The 21287-nt window shown below is 38.0% G+C and overlaps 1 protein-coding gene across 1 annotated transcript in view; it reads left to right on the forward strand.

Annotated features, from left to right (window-relative positions):
• Positions 1-21287, forward strand: part of LOC137497030 (uncharacterized) — a 183082-nt gene that overhangs the window by 20323 nt on the left and 141472 nt on the right. Inside the window, exons 5-13 of the mRNA XM_068225510.1 lie at positions 917-1110; positions 8618-8777; positions 9456-9660; positions 11944-12113; positions 15451-15619; positions 15850-16029; positions 16177-16359; positions 16480-16662; positions 16910-17086. Of these exons, the coding sequence (XP_068081611.1) occupies positions 917-1110; positions 8618-8777; positions 9456-9660; positions 11944-12113; positions 15451-15619; positions 15850-16029; positions 16177-16359; positions 16480-16662; positions 16910-17086 (1621 nt within the window). The remainder of the gene's footprint in view (positions 1-916; positions 1111-8617; positions 8778-9455; positions 9661-11943; positions 12114-15450; positions 15620-15849; positions 16030-16176; positions 16360-16479; positions 16663-16909; positions 17087-21287) is intronic.

The raw sequence follows: 21287 nt of genomic DNA on the forward strand, positions 1-21287 counted from the left end.
TAAGAGGAAATACAATTAGGCAGCCACCCTCTCTTAACATTAATAAGGAAGAAGTGGAGGAATGAAGGTTTTGGCCAATGAAAGAGAAGGGCCAAGAAGGTCATGCTAATGAAAGTCTGGCTAGACCTCATGTATCTACTACCATCAAAGTGAGAAGAGAACAAAAGTTGAAGGTTGGATAGGAAAGATGAAAACGAGGAGACTGGCACAAGTTAAGTGGAAGCAATGCCAGATTCAGTGGGGGCCTTGCAATCGCCAACCCATGTTCCCAAGCTGAGAAGCCCTGGGGATTACCTTTGAGTCACCACCTCTTATGATGACACACCCTGGTTGAGCAGTTTGGGTAAATAGCCATTAGCTTTCAATCAGGAGGTGGTGGAATTCGAACCCCACTGTTGGCTGCCTTCAAGATAGTCTTCATTGGTTTCCCAGTTTTACACCAGCCAAATCCCTACTGATTGTACCTTAATTGAGGCCATGGTAAATTCTCTCTCATCCAGTTCGATCATCACCATAAAACCTGTTTGAGTTGGTGCAAGGTCAAACCAATAGCTAACCTGTCATGACATGCACAGGATACTGGGATATTTTTATCTTTGATGGTAATCATGAAGACGTACGTTGAATTATATGTATGAATTGCATGTCACTCTTTCTCTTTCTATCACACACAAACCTTCATTTTAAATAAGTCAGCATTTCTCTCTACTTTTATATTCAGCCCAATTTATTGCCCAAGTTTTTGTATGATGATCATTATTAAGATTATTTTGTGTATTATGTGTTTTATTATCATAATTTTATTTAAGGGATGGTCATGTAGTGAAAGGAGTGTCAAGAGAAAGTAACGCTCTATAAAATATTATCTTGTTGGGTTACTATGTGCTTTATATTTTGCTGTTCTTATCTCCAACAGTTCCAAGAGTTTGAAACTGAGAAGTCATTTGATACAGTCCAAGTCCTGGTTGGAGGCAGAACTGAAGACAAAGCTGTTAATCTTGCTACATTATCAGGAAAGCAGGAACTGAGTAACAAGCTTTTTGTGTCAGCATCAAACTTTATGATCATAAAATTCACCACAGATGGATCAGTTGAAAGAAAAGGATTTAGGTATGTAACTTAATCTACACCTGATTATTGGTAGGGTGATGCTAATAATGATGCTGTGTACTTAATACTCTCTTCAGTTGCTATAGATGTTTATGTCAGAATTTTGCCTTGAGCCGGTAAAGGTACAGGCACCATTTCCCGGCATCTAAGCACTCTGAAATATCAGCTGGGATATGATAATGCCCTTTCTATTCCTAATCAGACAATATGTTCCTGGCAGATAGCATTTGAATGCTGTTCTACATTCCAAATTCAGAATAAGTAACTCTTGACATTTCTCTTTTTCCCCATTTTCCTTACATTCTTCTCTACCTCTTCATTCTTAGAGATTCTCTTCAAATGAATAAGCAGATAACAAGAGTTGCAGCTTAATTGCATATTAAGTTCTTCCCATTGAGTTTTCTTCATACTGGTACCCTTAAGCTTCCAAGACATTCTACTTCTTCATCCTTGTACAGACTGCAACAGTAACCTATTCTTAATGTGTTGCAAAATGAAATTTAAAGATTCTTCACTCTAGGAGTAACTCAGTAGTAATTTCCTCAGAAGCTTAATTTTTGAATGCAAGAATGGGCATTTCTAAGCATGGATATCTGTAGAACAATTTTCTTAGTGTGATACAGTAGATACACAGCTGTGTATATTTTAAGTCCTTACCGTGAAGGTCATCACTCAAGATATAATCTTCAATGTTTATTGCCAGGCTGAATGCTTAGATGGAAGAATACTGGCTTTCTTTGCCCAAGTTAAGAACATACCTGCTTAGTTCCTCATGGCTAGCATCTCAATGAATATAGGCTATGGTAGAAGAAATTTTATGGGTTTGGATTCCTTGCTCCCAACATTCCACACTAGAAACTGTGCCTGACATACCGTATTAAAAAATCTACTCTTTCCAAAAGGCCAGCAAACCTGGAATATTTCCTCTTTATTCACGAAGTTGGCAGGTTTGATCCCAGCTCAGCCTGGTGGTATTTAAAAGTGCTCAAATATGCCAGATTTACCAGCTCATGAAATAACTCCTGTAGACCAAAATTCTGACAGTTTAGGTATATTATGCCAAGCAAAACATAGCACATGATGTTGCATGCGTTTGTCTATTTTAAAGCCATTCAGTAATTTTTTCTGAGACTGAAAGCTATACTATGTACAAACATTATACATGTACATCAGAATTTACTTTTGCTAGTTTATCTATGTACAAGAGAAAATTTGTCACCAGAGCAGGAGAAAGAGAAGAGGTCTGGTCTTGTAATACAAAACTTGACCTGATATTAATTCTTAAAATTGCTATCTTCCACTCAATAAAACTTCAACAGATTCTAAGAATTATTGTAAGGTCAAGGAACAAATGGCAAAAAAAAAAAAAAAAAAAAAAAAAAAAAAAAAAAAAAAAAAAAAAAAAAGAGAGTTTTTTTTTTTAAATTCAAAAGGTATATAATATGAGATGAAGCCCCTGCTAATTGTAATGACTTTCCATAATAACCTTTTCACACTGTTCTCCTAAGACATTTTGGTAGGTCACATGATTTGGAACTCACCTCAAATCTGCCTAGGCATCTTTATAAATATGCTTTGGCAAATACAGCTCATTTTGGGCCTTGGCTTCCAAGATGACAGCTGCTGAACCAGATGACCTGTAGATGCTGGAGTGCTAGGAGATCAGCATGATGAATCAACCATATTGTTTGGCTGTTTTGACTGAGCCTGCACCTTTTGTATCAGACAGCTCCTCAGTTCATCTTGTGTGACTAAGTGAACCCCACTCCAGCCCTCAGCTTAGAATTAGAATCCCTGGACTGGTCATGATTCAAAACCAGGGCCTCCAGGAAAGAGGTAGGTATGCAACCCTGATGTCACAGTGCTGACTTTACTGGATGGAACAGTACGGTACTGCCAAATTTTCAGGATATATTCTTCACATTTAGAAGAAGCAAATATGTTATATGGACATTGGTCTGAAAACACTTTATTTCCATGTTAGAACTCATTTTCTACAACTCTACATAGTACATAAATCATGGAGAAACATACAGGAACAGAATTCATCAGCATACCACATGAAACTCCTTGTGAGTCTCACTAATAGGAAAAGTCCTCTCAGTTTGAATTGCTGAATTGATGGGGTGAATGTTCCTTATGGGGATCACAGTAAGTACCTAGGTGTTAATATAAGGAAAGATCTTCATTGGGGTTATCACATATACGGTATTGTAAATAAAGGGTACAGATTTCTGCACATGGTTATGAGGGTATTTTAAGTGTTGTAGTAAGAAGAGAAGAGCCTCAGTGGCTCAGACGGCAGCGCGTCGGCCTCTCACCGCTGGATACTGTGGTTCAAATCCCGGTCACTCCATGTGAGATTTGTGCTGGACAAAGCGGAGGCGGGACAGGTTTTTCTCCAGGTACTCCGGTTTTCCCCTGTCATTTTTCATTCCAGCAACACTCTCCATTCTCATTTCATAGCATCTATCAGTCATTAATAAATCACTTTGCGAGTGGCGACCCCATCGTACTAACAGCCTATATCTGCTTCATTCATTACGTCCCTGACCCAGTCAATGACTGGAAAACAGGTTGTAGGTTTTCATTTTTCATTTTCAGTAAGAAGAGGGAATAAAAATCTCTGGTAAGAACTTTTTTTTTTTTTTTTTTTGCTATTTGTTTTACGTCGCACCGACACAGATAGGTCTTTGGCGACGATGGGATAGGAAAGGCCTAGGAAGCGGCCATGGCCTTAATTAAGGTACAGCCCCGGCATTTGCCTGGTGTCAAAATGGGAAACCGACAATGGGGCTTGAACCCACTATCTCCCGATTACTGGATACTGGTCGCACTTAAGCGACTGCAGCTATCGAGCTCGGTCTGGTAAGAACCAAACTAGAGTATGGTTCCAGTATATGGGACCCTCACCAGGATTACTTGATTGGGGAACTGGAAAGAAATCCAAAGAAAAGCAGCTCGATTTGTTCTGGGTGATTTTCGATGAAAGAGTAGCGTTACAAAAATGTTGCAAAGTTTGGGCTGGGAAGACTTGGGAGAAAGGAAATGAGCTGCTGAACTAAATGGTATGTCTATCAAAGGGTAGAAAAGGGTCCACCTATTCAATACCATTAGCACCCTTTCATAGTGATCAATTGTCAGTACGGATCATAATGAAATTCATAACTTATAAGTGGTATGTTCCAAGCTGCCAGTGGATAGATGGCTTGGAGTGACATTAGTAGATGAATAAGTTTGAATGGTGTTTTTAAAAGTAGGAAAGATGCCAATATCAAGATAAATTTGGAATTCAAGAGGACAAATGGGGCAAATACTTGTTTATAGGAAGGAGAGTTAGGGAATGAAATAATTTACCAAGGGAGATGTCCAATAAATTTCCAAATTCTTTGTGCAATTATTTAAGTAAAGACTAGATAAACAACAGATTAAGAATGTTTGACTGCCTTGAATACAGATCAGTGGTGACTGATTGATGAACCCTCGCCAATTTCACCCCATTGATACATGTATCAACCCATTATCGCATTGAATCCCAAATGCGCTGATGAATCTTTGCGACGGCAGGTTGATGCATGAATTGTAAGTGGTATGTTCCAAGCTGCCATGCCAGGGAGGGTATTTTGAACATTTCGTGTAAGAAGAGTTTCATTTGCCAAATCCCGCTTCTATTAGTACTTTATGATCTAGAAATGGCCTTTAATTCTGTTCCTAGAGAAGCTGTATTGCTATCCCAACCATTTTGCAGGCTTAATCCAGGCTGTTCATGATGAAATGATTGGACGAGTTCTTCACTTGAATGAGCTATCAGAAGAATTCCCTATCACAAATGGGCTTAAGCAAGGCTGCGTGCTTGCCCCCACCCTTTTCACCCTATACCTGTCAGCCATGCTTCACAAGACTTCTCCTATCAACCATGTAGGTGTGGAAATTGTTTCAGTATGATGGTGGACTCTTCAACCAAACCAGGCTCCGTTCTCAGAGATTAACTCATTACACTCGCATAATGGAGCTTTAATATGCTGATGACAATGCAACACCTGCCCATACACCTGAGGAGCTTCAAATATCCATCAACTATTTTAAGGAAGCTTATGAACGATTTGGTCTGACCATCAACACCCATAAGACTAATGTACTTGCACAGCCGGCACCAGGTGGTACCGTCCCTGAACTAAAGGTCACCATAGCAGGAGCATCTCGTGAACAGGTAGACTAATTCGCCTACCTTGGTAGTATTCTAACTACATGCTGCAACTCAGAAAATTATGTGGAAAATAGAATATGCTCTGCCCATGCAACTTACGGCCACCTCTCCCATAGAATTTTCTTGAATAAGGATCTCAAAATATATATACCAAACTCATGATGTACCTTGTTGTAGTCATAACAACATTACTATATGGATGTGAAACCTGGACCGTTGTGACATAAAGAAACTGAAATGCTTCCATCAGCAGAAACTTAGACATATCATGAACATCAAATGGGATGACTACATAAGCAATGTGGCAGTTCTTGACAAGGCGCATATGAACAGCATAAAAACCTTCATCATCACTCATCGGCTTAGATGAGTTGGTCACGTCCAGCGTATGAATGATAGCAGACTGCCTAAACAACTTCTCTATGGTACAATTGGTCATGGCAAAAGATCTCAAAGTGCTCCTTTGAAACATTACAAAGACCAGCTTAAGAAGACTATGAATAGCACGAATATAAAATTTGAGCAGGCATGACGCAGACAAGAAAATGAAACCCATGAAAAGCGGAAACTACATCAGATCCAACTGCGTTCTCCACCCACCTTTAGATGCGACCTGTGTGGCTGCATGTTTCTTGCGTAGATTGGCTTGATCAGACATCAGTGACATCTCCACAGAGCCAACAGACTTTTAAGATGAACTGCAGGAGAAAAATGTATTCTCGGAAACGAGTAGCAGTCAACAACGACTAGTATGTTCTATTCCTGTTTGTTTCCCATGATTAGTGTACTATGTAGAGTTGTAGAAAATGAGTTCTAACACAGATATAAAGCATTTCCAGAGTTATGTCCATATAACATATTTTCTTCTATATGTGAGGAATATATCCTGTAAGTTTGGCCTACTTTATTGTTACACGGGAAGCTGTGATAAAGAGGTAAAAAGATATTTTGTCTTAGGTCGTGCTGCAGTGGTTAAACTTACTAAGATCTGGCAGAACTGCACAATATCAAAAGCTACGAAGATGAGCTCGGTAGAATCACTAATATTCTCCGTCTCTTTGTATGGCTGTGAGACCTGGACCGTGAATGCTAAAGACAAAAAGCGCATTGATGCCTTTGAGATGTGGTGTTGGCGAAGAATGCTACGTGTACTCTGTACAGAAAGAAGAACTAATGTTTCCATTCTGGACGAACTCTGCGTCAAGGAACATTTATCTTCCAGTGTGAGTGAGTGTTACCTCCAGTTCCTTGGCCACATTTTCAGACGAGACGGACAGAACTTGGAAAAGATCATTTTACAAGGCAAAATCGAAGGCAGTAGACCACAAGGAAGAACAGCAAGTAGATGGATAGATCAGGCAAAAAAGATCACTGGTCTACCACTTCAGATCATATTAAAGAAATGTGGAAACCGCTCGGGATGGGGACATCTCGTCAAGGTTGCAACACGGAAATGATAGAGTTATGAGGTCACGACGCTCAGTAATGAGCATAACGACTAATGATGATGATATCTTATCAAATACATATTATATTTTTGACAGTAAAATTCTTCTTCTCCTTCTCCTTCTTCAGTTTCTGCACCTTAAAATAATAACACAAATAAAGGAAAGGATAAACAAAATACCCAGGTGCAAGGACAACTAAAGATAATTTAAATAGATGGCCAACAGGATGTGGAAGGTGCTGGACATCCCTGCCTGGATTACACTTAATTTCTTGAACTCAAGCAATCATGTTCCTTAAAATACTGTTTATTAAACATAAAACATCTGTCCTTTGAAATTAAAAATTAGATCTACTGTTAAAATACACAAATTCATGAAATACAAAATTCTTAAATGAACTATTTCACTATGGGAGTGCACACAGGCACTTTTGTTTGTGGTCCTGCCCTCAGAACCCGGGTGATATTCCATGCAACAAATAAACACCGTCAGGTTTAAAAATGATATAAAGGAATTTGAAACTTTAAAACCAAAGGTTAAACAGTAGCAGCTTAGGAAACACAAGTAAGCTAGTGGACATCAAGGAGATTTCAAAGACATGACCATGTACATATCCAATTGTAAACCTACTTTGGAATTTAATATTCCTTTCGATCAGTGAGCTAGCCCCATTCTACCAGAAACAGGCAAACAAAGAAAAATACAATGGTATGACTTTTATATTATGATTTATATGGTAAAGTTGTCCGCTTCCAAATAAAAATGTGTCACAGTGCTGAAAAGCGTTATTTCGACTGAATTGAATCATCAAAGATGTGAGACTGCCCTGTAGAATATCTGCAAGAGAAACAGGTTAATTTAAGACATAATAACGAAAATAAAATTTACCTTATCTCCATCAGGCCGGACTGCCGGTTGGAGTGATGAACAACGACGTCCACTCTGACCGAGAACCAAGATAAAAATCCCTGATGCGAACTTTGCATCTTAAGATATAAATCCCCCAATTTGCACGTGGCACCCTTCTAAAATAAGGGAACCAGCTGACCAATCCTGTGCAGAATTTCACCAGGGCAGCGTTTGCATCTTCTTAGATGAGGGTGGAACATTCTCACGCCCTCTGACATGTATCAAAACACCAGCAACAAGGGATCTTTCTAGCATAATTCCCACATTCTCTGACATTTTCCAGAGCACTAGAAACATGGGTTCCTTCTGGCATGAGAACTAAATAGCCAGCCAGGTCTGCCGTAAGGTGTCCAACCAGTTTTCATCACCATTTTACTATGCAGAACCAATATTCTGTTTTCTTTATAATAATAATAATAATAATAATAATAATAATAATAATAATAATAATAATAATAATAATAATAATAACAACAATAACAACAAAAACAACAACAACAACAACTGCATTACAAAGATTTCCCCCTTTACACACGCAACTCCAAAGATAATTTTGTATGCATTTTATAAACAGGTACACTTCTCTCTTGGATCAGGTTGTGAATAGAGAATCTATAACATTATCTGTCCCTCCACTACTCTTCCTGCTTCCAGTATATTTTTTCTATCTTTTCTCCTCTTTTCTCTATATTCTCCTCCACTATATTTGTCCACCTCTTTTGAGACCTTCCTTGTTGGTTCCCCTGTAAATACATTCTTTGGAACCTGGCCTTGGTGAATCAAGGTGAATTGGAAAATGACTCTAGAACTGTGATTATTAAATATGTTTGACTCTAGTATTTGATGAATTTCACTATCTTCTTTCCTGTATTTTTGCTGAATATATAAATAAATATCCTGCATTTTGATCTCTGATTTCTTTTTTACTTTTATTTTTTTACAGAGCTTCTTGGAAAACAGAGCCACAAACATGTGGAGGTGTCTTACATGCTACTCCACAAGCTCAAGTCTTAACATCCCCTGGCTACCCTCAGGACTATCCTGGAGGCCTTGAGTGTCTCTATATAATTACTGCTCAGATTGGTCGTATAATGACCTTGGAGGTAAACCATTATTAAGTGCTTAATATGGGGGAACACTTGGCCTATCTTTACCCAGTATGAAAATGCCATATTTACGCGAATAATACCCGCATGTTTTAAAAAAAATTGTGGTATGAAATTTGGGTGCAGGTTTTATTTGTGTCAATGTTGGCTTTTTTTTTTCAAAATCAGCCTTCCTAAAGTTAGGGTGCGGGGATTATTCAGTTGCGGGATTATTTGCATAAATACGGTAATATCCATTATCATATTAATAGAATTGTAAATTACATATTGAGGTGTTAATTCTGACTTATTTTAACTCCCCAAGACTTAGGTTCTATGGTCCGTGACAGTGCAATAACTTTTGTGATATTAGTTGTATCATATGAATCATCAAAGTGAAAAACAGGAGCAGGAGAATTTCACTTCAGTGAGTTTTCACAAGATTTTATTCACCCCGTAAGGACAGATAAACAATAAGCATCAGTGAAAGCTCTTTCTCTGAATGGCTAATATTTTCATCATTAAGAAAATATCTGAATGTTATCTAGATAAGAATCCATCTCTTAATTTAATATCAGTATTGGTAATGATAAGGAAGATGAATTACTTGTTTCTTATGTGAGTGATATCTCCATTTTTGCTTCTGCTGAACATATTTTTGTTGACAGGGGGTTTAAACAGTTCACATTTTTCTAGATTGAAGATATGGACCTGGAAACCAACCGTGACTATATTCTAGTCAGGAATGGGGATAACCCCAAGAGTCAACCAATCGCACGTCTCACTGGAAGCAAAGAAGACAATGTGCCAATAATAATGTCAACTGGGAACCAACTATATCTATACTTCAAGACAAGTCTGGGTGATTCAAGGCGAGGCTTCAAGATCAGATATTCTCAAGGCAAGATATTCTTTTGTATTGTTCACATAGCATTTAAAAAATGAAATATTATTTTACAATTTATATTAATGTTATTATTGTTGTTATCATTTTGAATGGGTTCAGCTGTTGATGTTTGATCTTTGTACAGTATTGTTGCATTTTCTCCCAGCATAGCTTGTTTCTTTCCTCCAACCAGCAAGCACCTTTCTTCTTCAGAGGTTTTTCTGCCTGTCTTGCAAGTATGACTTGGGACCTGGGGGGATGTTTTCATTCCCCTTCCCATAGGGAAGGGGCAGGCCACCTAGAGGGTGATACCCTCTGTCTGGCCAGGAGATGTGATGGGGTTGTAAAGACTTGATGGAGTTAGGAGATGGGTAAAGGAGAATATGTATTAAGGAGATGTGAAGATGTGGCCTCTTGGCTAAGGGGTGTAGTCGGCTCTGTGCTTTTTATTGAGATGAACAGTCATAACATATACAGATTTGATTTACATTTGTGATTAAACAGTGGTGCTACAAAGATATGTAGTGTTTAAAATCTGGGCTAGGTGTGCGGGGTAATGTGGAGTGTGAGGATATGGAATAGTGAGGAGAAGTTCATGAGTGAGGTAAGAAGTAGATGAAGAAGTTCAGAGTTAGGCGGTGAGGTTAGTGGGTAACCAGGGGCGGGGGGTATGTAATAGCGAGGAGGTAAACTAGTTGGTGGCGGTAGGGCGAGCCAGGGATGACGTCGGGGTGTGGTAGGGTGGGTCATAGTTCGAATAGGAGAACGGGAGTGTTCCACTCAGTGGTGGCGACCGTGCAGGTGTAGTCCGTGGTCAACTAAGTGCTGGACTTCTTCGTAGCTCAGAAGATGGAGACGAACTAAGAAGGTAGGGTCATCTGTGTTTTGGATTCTGAAGGCTCGTTGTATGGGGATTCCTGTCCTCTGTAGGCCTTCGGCGATATCTTCTGCTTGGATGCTGGGGTCCACTCCGCGTATAACGCAGCTATGGATGGTGTTGTTGTCCGGTATTGATGAGGGTGATGGTGGTCTTACTGTGTCAGTAGTAGCAGTGGTAGTTTCCTCTCCAGGTGGGTGCAGGGGTTCTTGCTGTGGGGTAGGTTGCTGAGGGGTGGGGGGTGCGGGGAAACAGGAAGTCATGAGGGAGGATGGATGGGTCATGACCACGGTGGTGCTGGGAGCAGGAGAGGAGATTTGTATAGTTGAGGTAGTGGTGGTGGGGGTAGTAGTGGTGATAGTGGTGGTGGTTACTGGGGAAAAGGGAAGAGAGGACGGCATCTGTTGTTGCAACAGTTTCTACGATAGTGCTGTCGCATGTTGAGCTGGTGAGGTGTCCAATAATTGTACTAGGATATTCTGCGGAGTGCATTCAGTCCCATAGCGGCGGCCACGGAGACTTACTCCATTGTTTAGGATGCTCTGGTAGTTATGTGGCTTGGAGATATGCAGCAGTACCTCATTAGATGGTTCAGAACCGGCGAGGAGCCTGGTAGCACTGTGAACGCCGAAAATGCGAAGCTCTTTTTCAATTTGGAGGTCAGAAATTCCAGGATGAATGTCGTGGACTATGCAGGTGTACATATTGGTGTTGGGGAGGCCGACTTCCTTCTTGGCGTCAGGCCGATATGCTTTCTTGCGGCCGGCTAAGTGCGAATTAGAGTTGAGGCGTCACTCAGCGAGCGAAAAAATGGGGCGTTGATATGTAGAGTTGAGTAGTCCACTCTAGGAGCAGTTACCTGTGAGAGAAGTGTGGATGCTGCAAGTATGTCAGTCCCAGTTCTTTTATTTCCTTCTCAGTCTCCATCAGCCAGGTAGTACCTTTCAGATTTATTCAAATCTGTCAGCCTTGTGTCAGTAAATTTACTGGCATATAAAAGAACTCTGCCAGGACAAAATTCTGACACCTCAGCATCTCTGAAAACCATAAAAGTAGTTAGCAGGAATAAAACCAATAACGTTAATTTATCTCCCTTTCCTGGGAGTAGCTGTCTGAATTGTGTCATCTCCAGTATTCCCTATCTTCCAGTAGGCCTACCAGGTCTAGGATTTTTCTGAGAATTATTGTCTTTCTGGCTTCCAATGTTTCAATCAAGCCTTTTTTGTTTGTTTGTTTGTTTGTTTGTTTGTTTGTTTGTTTGTTTGTTTGTTTGTTTGTTTGTTTGTTTGTTTGTTTGTTTGTTTGTTTGTTTGTTGACAGACAATCCATGGTATATAGGGCTTTCAGGTGGATTGACTGTTGTGTAGTGTTTCAGTTAAATGTTGTGTGTATGTTATCATAAATACTTGTATTTTCCACAGGTTGCAAAGCTACATTAGCAGCAATGAATGGTACAATAACTTCCCCTGCATTTGGTCTCAGCAGCTATCCAAGTAATCAAGAATGTTTGTACAAGATAAAGAAACCTGGTGGGGGAGCCTTGTCTCTAAAGTTTGACAACTTTGATGTTCATCAATCTGATTTTGTTCAGGTGGGTATCAAAACACTATATAAAAGCCCATGTTAATATAATCTAATTAATCTTTATTGTACTGGTCTTCAGGAACATTACTATCTTCAGCAAATGAAATACACAAATGCAATATGTCCAATTTCTACCAAAGAAGTTTGAAGCATGACTAAGAATGGTATCATTTAAACCATTTTTCTTGTACTCATTCAAAATATCATGTAGGACGAGCCTATTTCAATTAAATTCTCTGGTAGAGACTTGTGGAATTTTATGCATTTTAATTTAAAATTTTGAAAGTTTTTCTAAGCTTTGGTATAGTTAAAATGGTTAATTTTTAAAATATGGTTTTCTGTTTTTCTGGACATGTGACGTTCACTGAAATGTTTGTAGTTTGATTTAATAGATGCATGTAGCATTATAATTTTTAAATATTTGCAACTGTGTCTGCATTGAGCATTGCTAAGATGACCATATAGGAAACCAGCTGCCTTCTTTAAAATAAATTTTGCTCATGAATGTGACAGATAATCAGTTTAAAACAAAAGACTGTTTAACTTAGAAATAAAACTAGTGAAACAATGGGAGCTTGAAATCCCTTTACACTAAGGCCTACAGGCTCAGGAAATTTCTCTTATCAGTGTGATACCTGGCATGAAAACATGAGTTGTTATGATGTAAAAGTTACTTTTTCTTTCTTATCAACATCTATACGTGCTCAGAATTTATTCTTTAGTTCCTTTATAACAGTTGGATTTAATACCTACATGTTACCATAATATTTCCTTGTAATTTGCTCATTTTCGCTATTTCCTTTTTTATTACATCTCGTATAGTGCCTTTTTTCTTTGACGATTTAAACACTTGGTCATGTATTGTATCTTTTGTTGTACATGCTAAACTGTGGAGTAGAATAATTCTGTTTACGAATTTTATACAATTATTTCCTTTCCTAGCATGTTTTTTCTCATTTGCTAGCAGTTAACTGGCATTTTTCTAATGAAAGCTGTTTTAAGGAGACAAATTTTTTCAAATTAGTGCTGAAGTATACTGATGAATACATTAAAATTATCCAGGTTATCTGTTTCATAAGCATTCTTCATAATAAAAATGTATTCTGTAAACTGCTTGAAGGTGAACTTGATGAAGAGGGAAAACTGCATGGCCAGAATGAATGCATTGATGGAAAGGCAGTTAATGAAAATAGATCATCATCAGTTCCCTGGTCTTGGCTCTTCTTCAGTAGGATAATGTACTAATGCCCACCACTTCTAGCACACTGTTAGCGTTGATTCCTGTGTCCTTAATGCACTCCTCCACTACATCCTTTCATCTAGTCCTGGGCCAGCCTCTAGCCCTCTTCCCTGTCATCATCCACCATTGTCTGGTCCCAAGTCTGGAATGAGAAAGGGGGAAGATTAGCTGGGTTGGCAATCAGCTGAAAATTGCTAATATTGAGTGCCAGGGGACAAGAAATAATCTGACTCCCTACATTGGCCAGTGGCTTTGGGCGGATGTGCCATTGTAGGAGGGTAATGGGCCCTCAGTAAAGGAAAGGCTACAAAAAGGTCAGTACTGTATATTAGGGGTAGTCTGAATTTCTGCCGGCAGTAGCTCTAAAATTCCCTTTGGTATGGTGAACTCATCATAATAATAGACTAAATAAATTATGAGTTAAATTGTACTAATGGAAATAGATATAGAACCATTATTTAACGTTTTTACAGGGACTCGATTTTTTTAACCTTAAATGGGGGTTTGCCTTAAATCGAGGTTTCGGTAGAAAGCACACCTTTTCCAGAGATCCTTGCCTTTATGAACATAAATTGTACCATCATACATTATTTACACAGTGACAGCAATAAAACAAGAAGATATCTACCCTACACACTGTACTGTAGTTACCGTTCGTGCTTCATTTTGACAGATTTTTGTTGGTGGATGCAAAAAGTCGGTGGATGCAAAAACGCTTCATTTTAAAGTTGTTCTTGTAACGTTATACATGATTTTCCATAAAAGTCGGGAAATATACCAAACTCGCACAAAAACACATTAAAATTGGTTTGCTTAAACATTTTCGCAGATGTTTTCCAAGCAGCGACTTAATCGTTAGCATGTATTTTCTAATTCCAATAGTTTGAACATGCATATTCAGTTTCATTCTTAAAAATTGCAATAGCATCAGTCCAGAGGCTCATGGCAAACATTTCCATTTTCTTACTTCAAATGGCATCACCTAACCTAAGTTTACCATGCACGTATTATGAAAACATATCTCAAGTTCCCTGTGGAATAATGATAACTTTTTCACTGTAAATTTATATGGGAACAGTCTTTCTGAAATTGAACAAGACACGAAGATACATAACCTCTGAAATTAATTATGCACACAGCTGTGTTGAGAATGAGAAGTACTGTATCACATTCTTATTTTATTTCAGTACACAGTATTAAAATTCAGCAATAATTTATTTCTAAGGATTTAACAACTTCTGTCATTGCACTTATTGTGAAAACATGTTATCCCGATGTTTGTTTACACCAGCTGGAGTTGTGAATGTGAGGAGACCTCAGGATCGCTCAAGATTGACTCACTCACGTAACGATGAATCGATACGGAGGATGATTGATCGCATCCAACATAAACGCTGGAATTATGAATATCGATGCCTGAATTTGCCCGTAATAACAGATGAATCAGTAAAAGGGTTCTCACTGTAACAGAAGGATATTGCACAGATTAATATTGGAATTTTTGAAGGTTATGATAACATTAAGACAGGAGTTCTCTTCTACTACAGCGGCCGCAGTTGGATGTGTATCTGACTCCGACATCTCACTTTAGCCCTAAGGGCCCACGCACTAAATTCCTCTTCTGCCTTGAATCATCCTTAGCAAACTTACAACATCTTTTTCATACGTTCTTAATGTCCCATAACCAGAACGAATAGAAATAAATATTTGATAATTTTAACATTTCCTCAACATTAAATGCAGATTTTACCCTATTGTGAATTACGTTAAATCGAATATAAAATTGCATTGCTCTTATGGAATAATATTCGGGACTGGAAATTTCTTCCGTTAAAAGTGGGTTTATGCTAAAACAAGGTCACGCAAAATTGGGGTTATACCGAATAGTGTTCCAACTTGTCTTTTATTGTGTTCTCGGTATCTCACTTCTTCAGAGATGTGGTGTCCTATCATCATCATAGTTAACACCATCCTTGTGATCATCATCACTTGTTTAACATTAATTGTATTAAATAATCAATTTTGAGTGAAACCAGTTTTGTTGTAGTAACTTTTGTGAAAGTGTAAAGATATTCACTAAACCAAGTTATACGTTTATGTTTAGGTATATGATGGATCTAGCATAAGTGGACTCAGACTTCATCCTGGTAATGGTTTTACATCAAATAGTATCCCAAGAATCACTATGACAGCATCAAGTGGAGAAATGCTTGTGAGATTTACCTCAGATGCCTTGCATAACAGCAAAGGATGGAAGGCAACATTTTCAGCAGGTAACAAAACAATTTATTGGTAACATAAATAACTTCTGTATTCCTCAAATGCAACAATAATGTCTATAATATACTACAGTACTTTGTATGGATTCAAAATTATTTTGGTGCTTGAATCAGGCAGATGGGTTATAGTTTTCTATCTTCTACAGAAATGACCCCTTACCAATGAAAAAATAAAGCGTATCTGTAGAAGTGTGTAATATAGGTCACTTTTTATCTACTTCCAGACTGCCCAATACTGAAACCTGGAGTTGGTTCACTTGCGTCTAGTCGTGATACAGCATTTGGCACTATAGTTACATTCACATGTCTTGTTGGCCAGGAATTTGCAACCGGGCGCAATCGCATTACAACAGAATGTTTGATGGGTGGAAACTGGTCTGTTAACTATATCCCTCCTTGTCAAGGTAAGAATAATATGTTAATTTTACATCTCTTTGTATTATGTCATTAATATAGAGGTGTTTCTTTTATTAAAGTATAGTTTTAAGTGATAACTTGGCATTGATAATTTTTACTACCTGTGAAGTAACAAGCTTTCTTTTTGTCTGTAGAGGTGTACTGTGGCCCAGTTCCCCAGATTGACAATGGCTTTTCAATTGGCTCTACAAATGTTACTTATCGTGGTCAAGCCATGTATCAGTGCTATGCAGGTTTTGCTTTCCCTTCCGGTCTACCTCTAGAAAGAGTTTCATGTCTTGCTGATGGCCGCTGGGAGCGACTACCAACTTGTCTAGGTAAGTGTGGAAATAGTTTATCCTGAATATTATCAAGTTATATTTGTTTTAATGATTGATTTTGTTTAATTATCAATAAAGGAAAGTGTGTTTTAATGCTGTATTGTTTCATTGGTACAGCTTCTCAGTGTCCACCATTACCTGACTCAGTACATGCCAATCAGACAGTTCTTAATGGGGGAGGTCGCAGTTATGGTACCATTATTCGATATGAGTGTGAACCAGGATATATTCGCAGTGGCCATCCAGTCATTCTATGTATGAGTAATGGAACATGGTCAGGAAATGTACCTACATGCTCACGTAAGTACTGAATACAACTGATGTTCAAGCACTGACTTTATTTTTTCTTCAAAATTTATTATGCACTTAAAAGTGATTTATCAGATTTATCAGAAGGATTCTGTTCAATAACTGTTACAGTATTTACAGTTATAATTTTTTATAATCTTTCAAAGTTATAAACTGATCTTAGAGCATTTTATTGAAAATTTTAAGCATTTGTATTATGATATGTAACTATTTCTATTTTTATTTCTTCTTTTTACAGGAGTAAAGTGTCACAGTTTTCCTAATATAAAGAATGGTTTTGTGACTGATACATCAAGAGAGTACCTCTTTGGAGATGAGGCTCGTGTTCAGTGTCATAAAGGCTACAAACTTACTGGACCAAATATTATAAAATGTGGTGCCAGTCAAGAATTTGACAATCCTCCTAAGTGTGAAGGTAATTATAATTGGGCAGAAATTTCAATTAAAAAGAATCAGATATCATAATCTCATCATTATTTTTGCAGTCAAAAACAACAGTCAGCACATCTGTCAGTCAAACTAAAAGAAGAAAAATGTTTACAGTCTTACACAACTGTTTATCTTGTGATTGTTAACCACAAGGCCTTTGATTTTATGTGGAATTGGAACAATAAGGGATTTGACTAAAATCCCATGTCCATTTGAATGCAGTCATCTTGATGAGAATCCAGTTACAGTGTTTCCCCAAAATGGGGTGAGTTTTTGTGAGAAGGGTATGTGTGGGGGGAATTTTATTTCAAAGTTGCAATAGTAGGGGATGTTGTGGTAAAACTTTTGTAAAAGGCTTCAATTTCATTATTATTATTATTGTTGCTATTAATAGGGAATCTGCCATATGGCCAACAGCCTTAAATGCAGATGATTTATTGACCAGGCAAGTTGGCCGTGCGGTTAGGAGCGTGCAGCTGTGAGCTCGCATCCGGGAGATAGTGGGTTCGAACCCCACTGTCGGCAGCCCTGAAGATGGTTTTCCGTGGTTTCCCCATTTTCACACCAGGCAAATGCTGGGGCTGTACCTTAAGGCCACGGCCGCTTCCTTCCCATTCCTAGGCCTTTCCTGTCCCATCGTCGCCATAAGACCTATCTGTGTCGGTGCGACGTAAAGCAAATAGTAGATAGATATATATAGATGATTGATTGATTGATTGATTGATTGATTGATTGATTGATTGATTGATTGATTGATTGATTGATTGATTGATTGATTGATTGATTGATTGATTGATTGATTGATTGATTGATTGATCGGTGGGTCGGTCGGTTGAAAGCCCAGAGTAACTAAACGATGAAAGTTAAGTGGTAGTGCAGCGTGGTCCATTTCTGTGACAGAGACAATATATTAAAATAGACATGATACTGTATAGGCTTTTGGGCTTATGCCGTGTCAAGTAAAAAAGGTGAAATTCTTAACGGTTCGCAGAGAACTGTGCTCTGCGTCCTCAGAAGAAATCTCGACTGTCCACAAGAAAGGCTTCTTAAACAATGACACTTGAATTTGGACGTTAAAATAGAAGAGGAAATGGTACGTTCATTCGCCACCAGATGGCTCTCAGGATGTGGCACAACGCTAGCGTGAGAAGCGGAAGCTGACCGAACCATCACAATCAGACTAAGCAGTTCACATAATGTGTTTTCACCTATGACATAGACAGGTGTATGATATAGACACAAGCCTGGAATAAAACATCTGGTGACGAGGAACGTACAAATTTGGAAAATATCGAGACGAAATAACAATAGTGAAGGGACAGGGAAGGAAACTACCTACGTAAATTCTTAATGGCTGGCAACCAGGTATTACTTAGTTGATTGCCAGTGTCCCTGTTGAAATTGTTAGGATTTCTACGTATTTCTCACCACCATCCAGCACAAAAACCACAACACCACAGATCGAATTGCCAAGTTCCTCCGCAAACACAATATAAAACCCGTGTTTGGCACCACCACTAAAATTGCTCACAGTCTGAGTAAATAAAAGGACAAATTATCCCCACTTTTACATCCTGGGATATACGAAATTCCCTGTACGTGCGGTTAGGTATACATCAGCCAAACATGCCGGTCCATTGGTATTCATATCAAAGAACATGAATTTAATATTCGTCTCAACCAACCAGACAAATCGGCAATGGCTGAGCACGCTCTATCGTTGGGTCATGATGTCATGTTCCAAGATGCTCGAGCTCTTACCCACATTAGACACTACAGGTCTAGGATTATATGGGAAGTTGTGGAAATATGTAGAAAACCTAACAATTTCAACAGGGACACCGGCTATCAATTAAGTAATACCAGGTTGCCAGCCATTAAGAATTTACGTTGGTTGTTCCCTTCCCTGTCCCTTCACTATTTCGTCTCGGTGTTTTCCAAATTCGTACATTCCTCGTCGCCACATTATGTGAACCGCTTAGTCTGACTGTGATGGTTCGGTCACCTTCCGCTTTGAACGCTAGCGTTGTGCCACGTCCTGGGGGTCATCTGGTGGCAAATGAACGTACCATTTCCTCTTCTATTATAACGTTCAAATTCAAGTGTTATTGTTTAAGAAGCCTTTCTCGTGGACAGTCGAGATTTCTTCTGAGGACGCAGAACACAGTTCTCTGTGAAACATCAAGAATTTCACCTTATTTTCTTGACACGGCATAAGCCCAAAAACCTATATCATGTCTATAAGTATAGGCCGTGAAAGTATTAATGGCAATGTATTAAAATGTTATTGAACTCATTAATAGCTATAGAATGAGTAATCCTGAATCTCATTGTATAAATTGGCCTGTGATAGCAAAGTAGATAGATTATTTTGGGAGAATTGGTTGAATTCAGTCACATTTTAGGGGGAAATTATACTTGAATTTGGGGGAATTAGACATCAGTGACTTGGCATCCCTACTCCACTATCATGCCCCCTATTCTGATAGAGCAATATGATTCTGATTAATATTAAGAAAAGAGGGAATGAAATAACTTCCTGGGTTTGAGAAAAATCATTACCATATCATTGGAGGATAAAATATGACAGAATGGAAATTTTCGAGTGACAATAATGTTAAGAATGTTTAAATTATATTAATCAGTTGGCACAGCTATATATAGAATAATATGCTTATAACAATCATCATATGCCATATGTTTTATTAGTATTGGAAAGGAACAAACAGGTGTCAAATCAAGTCATATATAGAGAGATAGGAACAAGAAAGAAACACATGATAGTTCTTCAACATTCATCTCTTCTCAGCCCCCGACAAGCCAGTGGAGAGATGGCGTGGAATGACATTAGTAGACAAATTAGTTTGATTGGTGTCTTTAAAAGTAGTAAAGATCACAATATGAAGATAAAGTTGGAATTCAAGGGGGCAAATTGGGCCAAATATTTGTTTATAGGAAGGGGAGTTAGGGATTGGAATGACTTACCAAAGGAGATGTTCAATAAATTTCCAATTTCTTTGAAATCATTTAAGAAAAGGCTAGGTAAGCAACAGATAGGAAATCAGCCCTAAATGCAGATCAGTAGTGACTGATTCTGCTTCCCAGCTCCATCAGGAGGGCAGGCATCAACTCTCATTGAGGGGTCATCTTGGCAGAACTTCTGTCTTGATGTAGGAAGTGTATCTCCCTGTATGTCTTCATATGTTTTAATCAGAATTGGCAAGAAACAAACAAGTGTCAAATCAAGTCTATAAAGAAGGGAACATGAAAAAAGACTCATAATATGACAAATACAATGACAGGTCAGTGAAGGAAGTGGGAGGAAGAGAAAGAAAAGACAAGGACAAACATGAAAGCACAAACGTACAGTACAAGGCAAATCTTCACATCTTCAAATAGATAGGCTCTCTCCTCATTAATACCTGTTTTTCTATATCCATCTCTTCTCAAGCCCCCAATGATCATCAACATCTTTATACGACTTGATTCAACACTGCTTGTTCCTTTCCAATACAGATATTATCTGTTGTGATCCTTTTCTCCTTTTGTGTTTGTCCTGTGTTCCTAACTTTAACCACCTGTTTTATCTTTATCTTATGTTTCTTCCCATTTCCTGTATATATCCTGATTTTTTTAATCAGGGTTTTAATGATTTACTCATATGGTATTCTACAGAACTACTATATTGAACAAAATAAAGTATAATATAATATTTTTACATTCAAGTACTACATACTTAAATAACTATTTCCTTTAAGCCACTTAATTTAAAGTAATTGCCATTGAGCAGAATTTAATATTATTCTGTTTTATGTTTTTCAATTATGCTCAATTCAATCTTTGTAGTGTATTAGTAACTTATTAGTTATTCTGTGAGATCAAGGGGTAGAATTTAGATTGTAAATATTCTTTCCCATGATTTATTTGGAAATCTTTATGAAGTATTACTTTTAATCTTTTTAACTCTTGCAGCAGCTCTGAGGTTTTCTTTTACATTGTTCATTTCAAAACTTTAATAACTGGAAATTGAAACTCATATACATTCCATTCTCTAGATATACTAATTTCAGACATTCTGCTTACAATATTTGTCTATATTGAAATACATAAAAATTCCTTTCTATGATAGGTAATAATTATATTTTGAAATGGAGCCATCAAAGATCCCTTGAATCCAGTGTGTTATA

This window comes from Anabrus simplex, chromosome 1, assembly GCF_040414725.1.
Source record: "Anabrus simplex isolate iqAnaSimp1 chromosome 1, ASM4041472v1, whole genome shotgun sequence".
NCBI classification, from domain to species: Eukaryota; Metazoa; Arthropoda; class Insecta; order Orthoptera; family Tettigoniidae; genus Anabrus; species Anabrus simplex.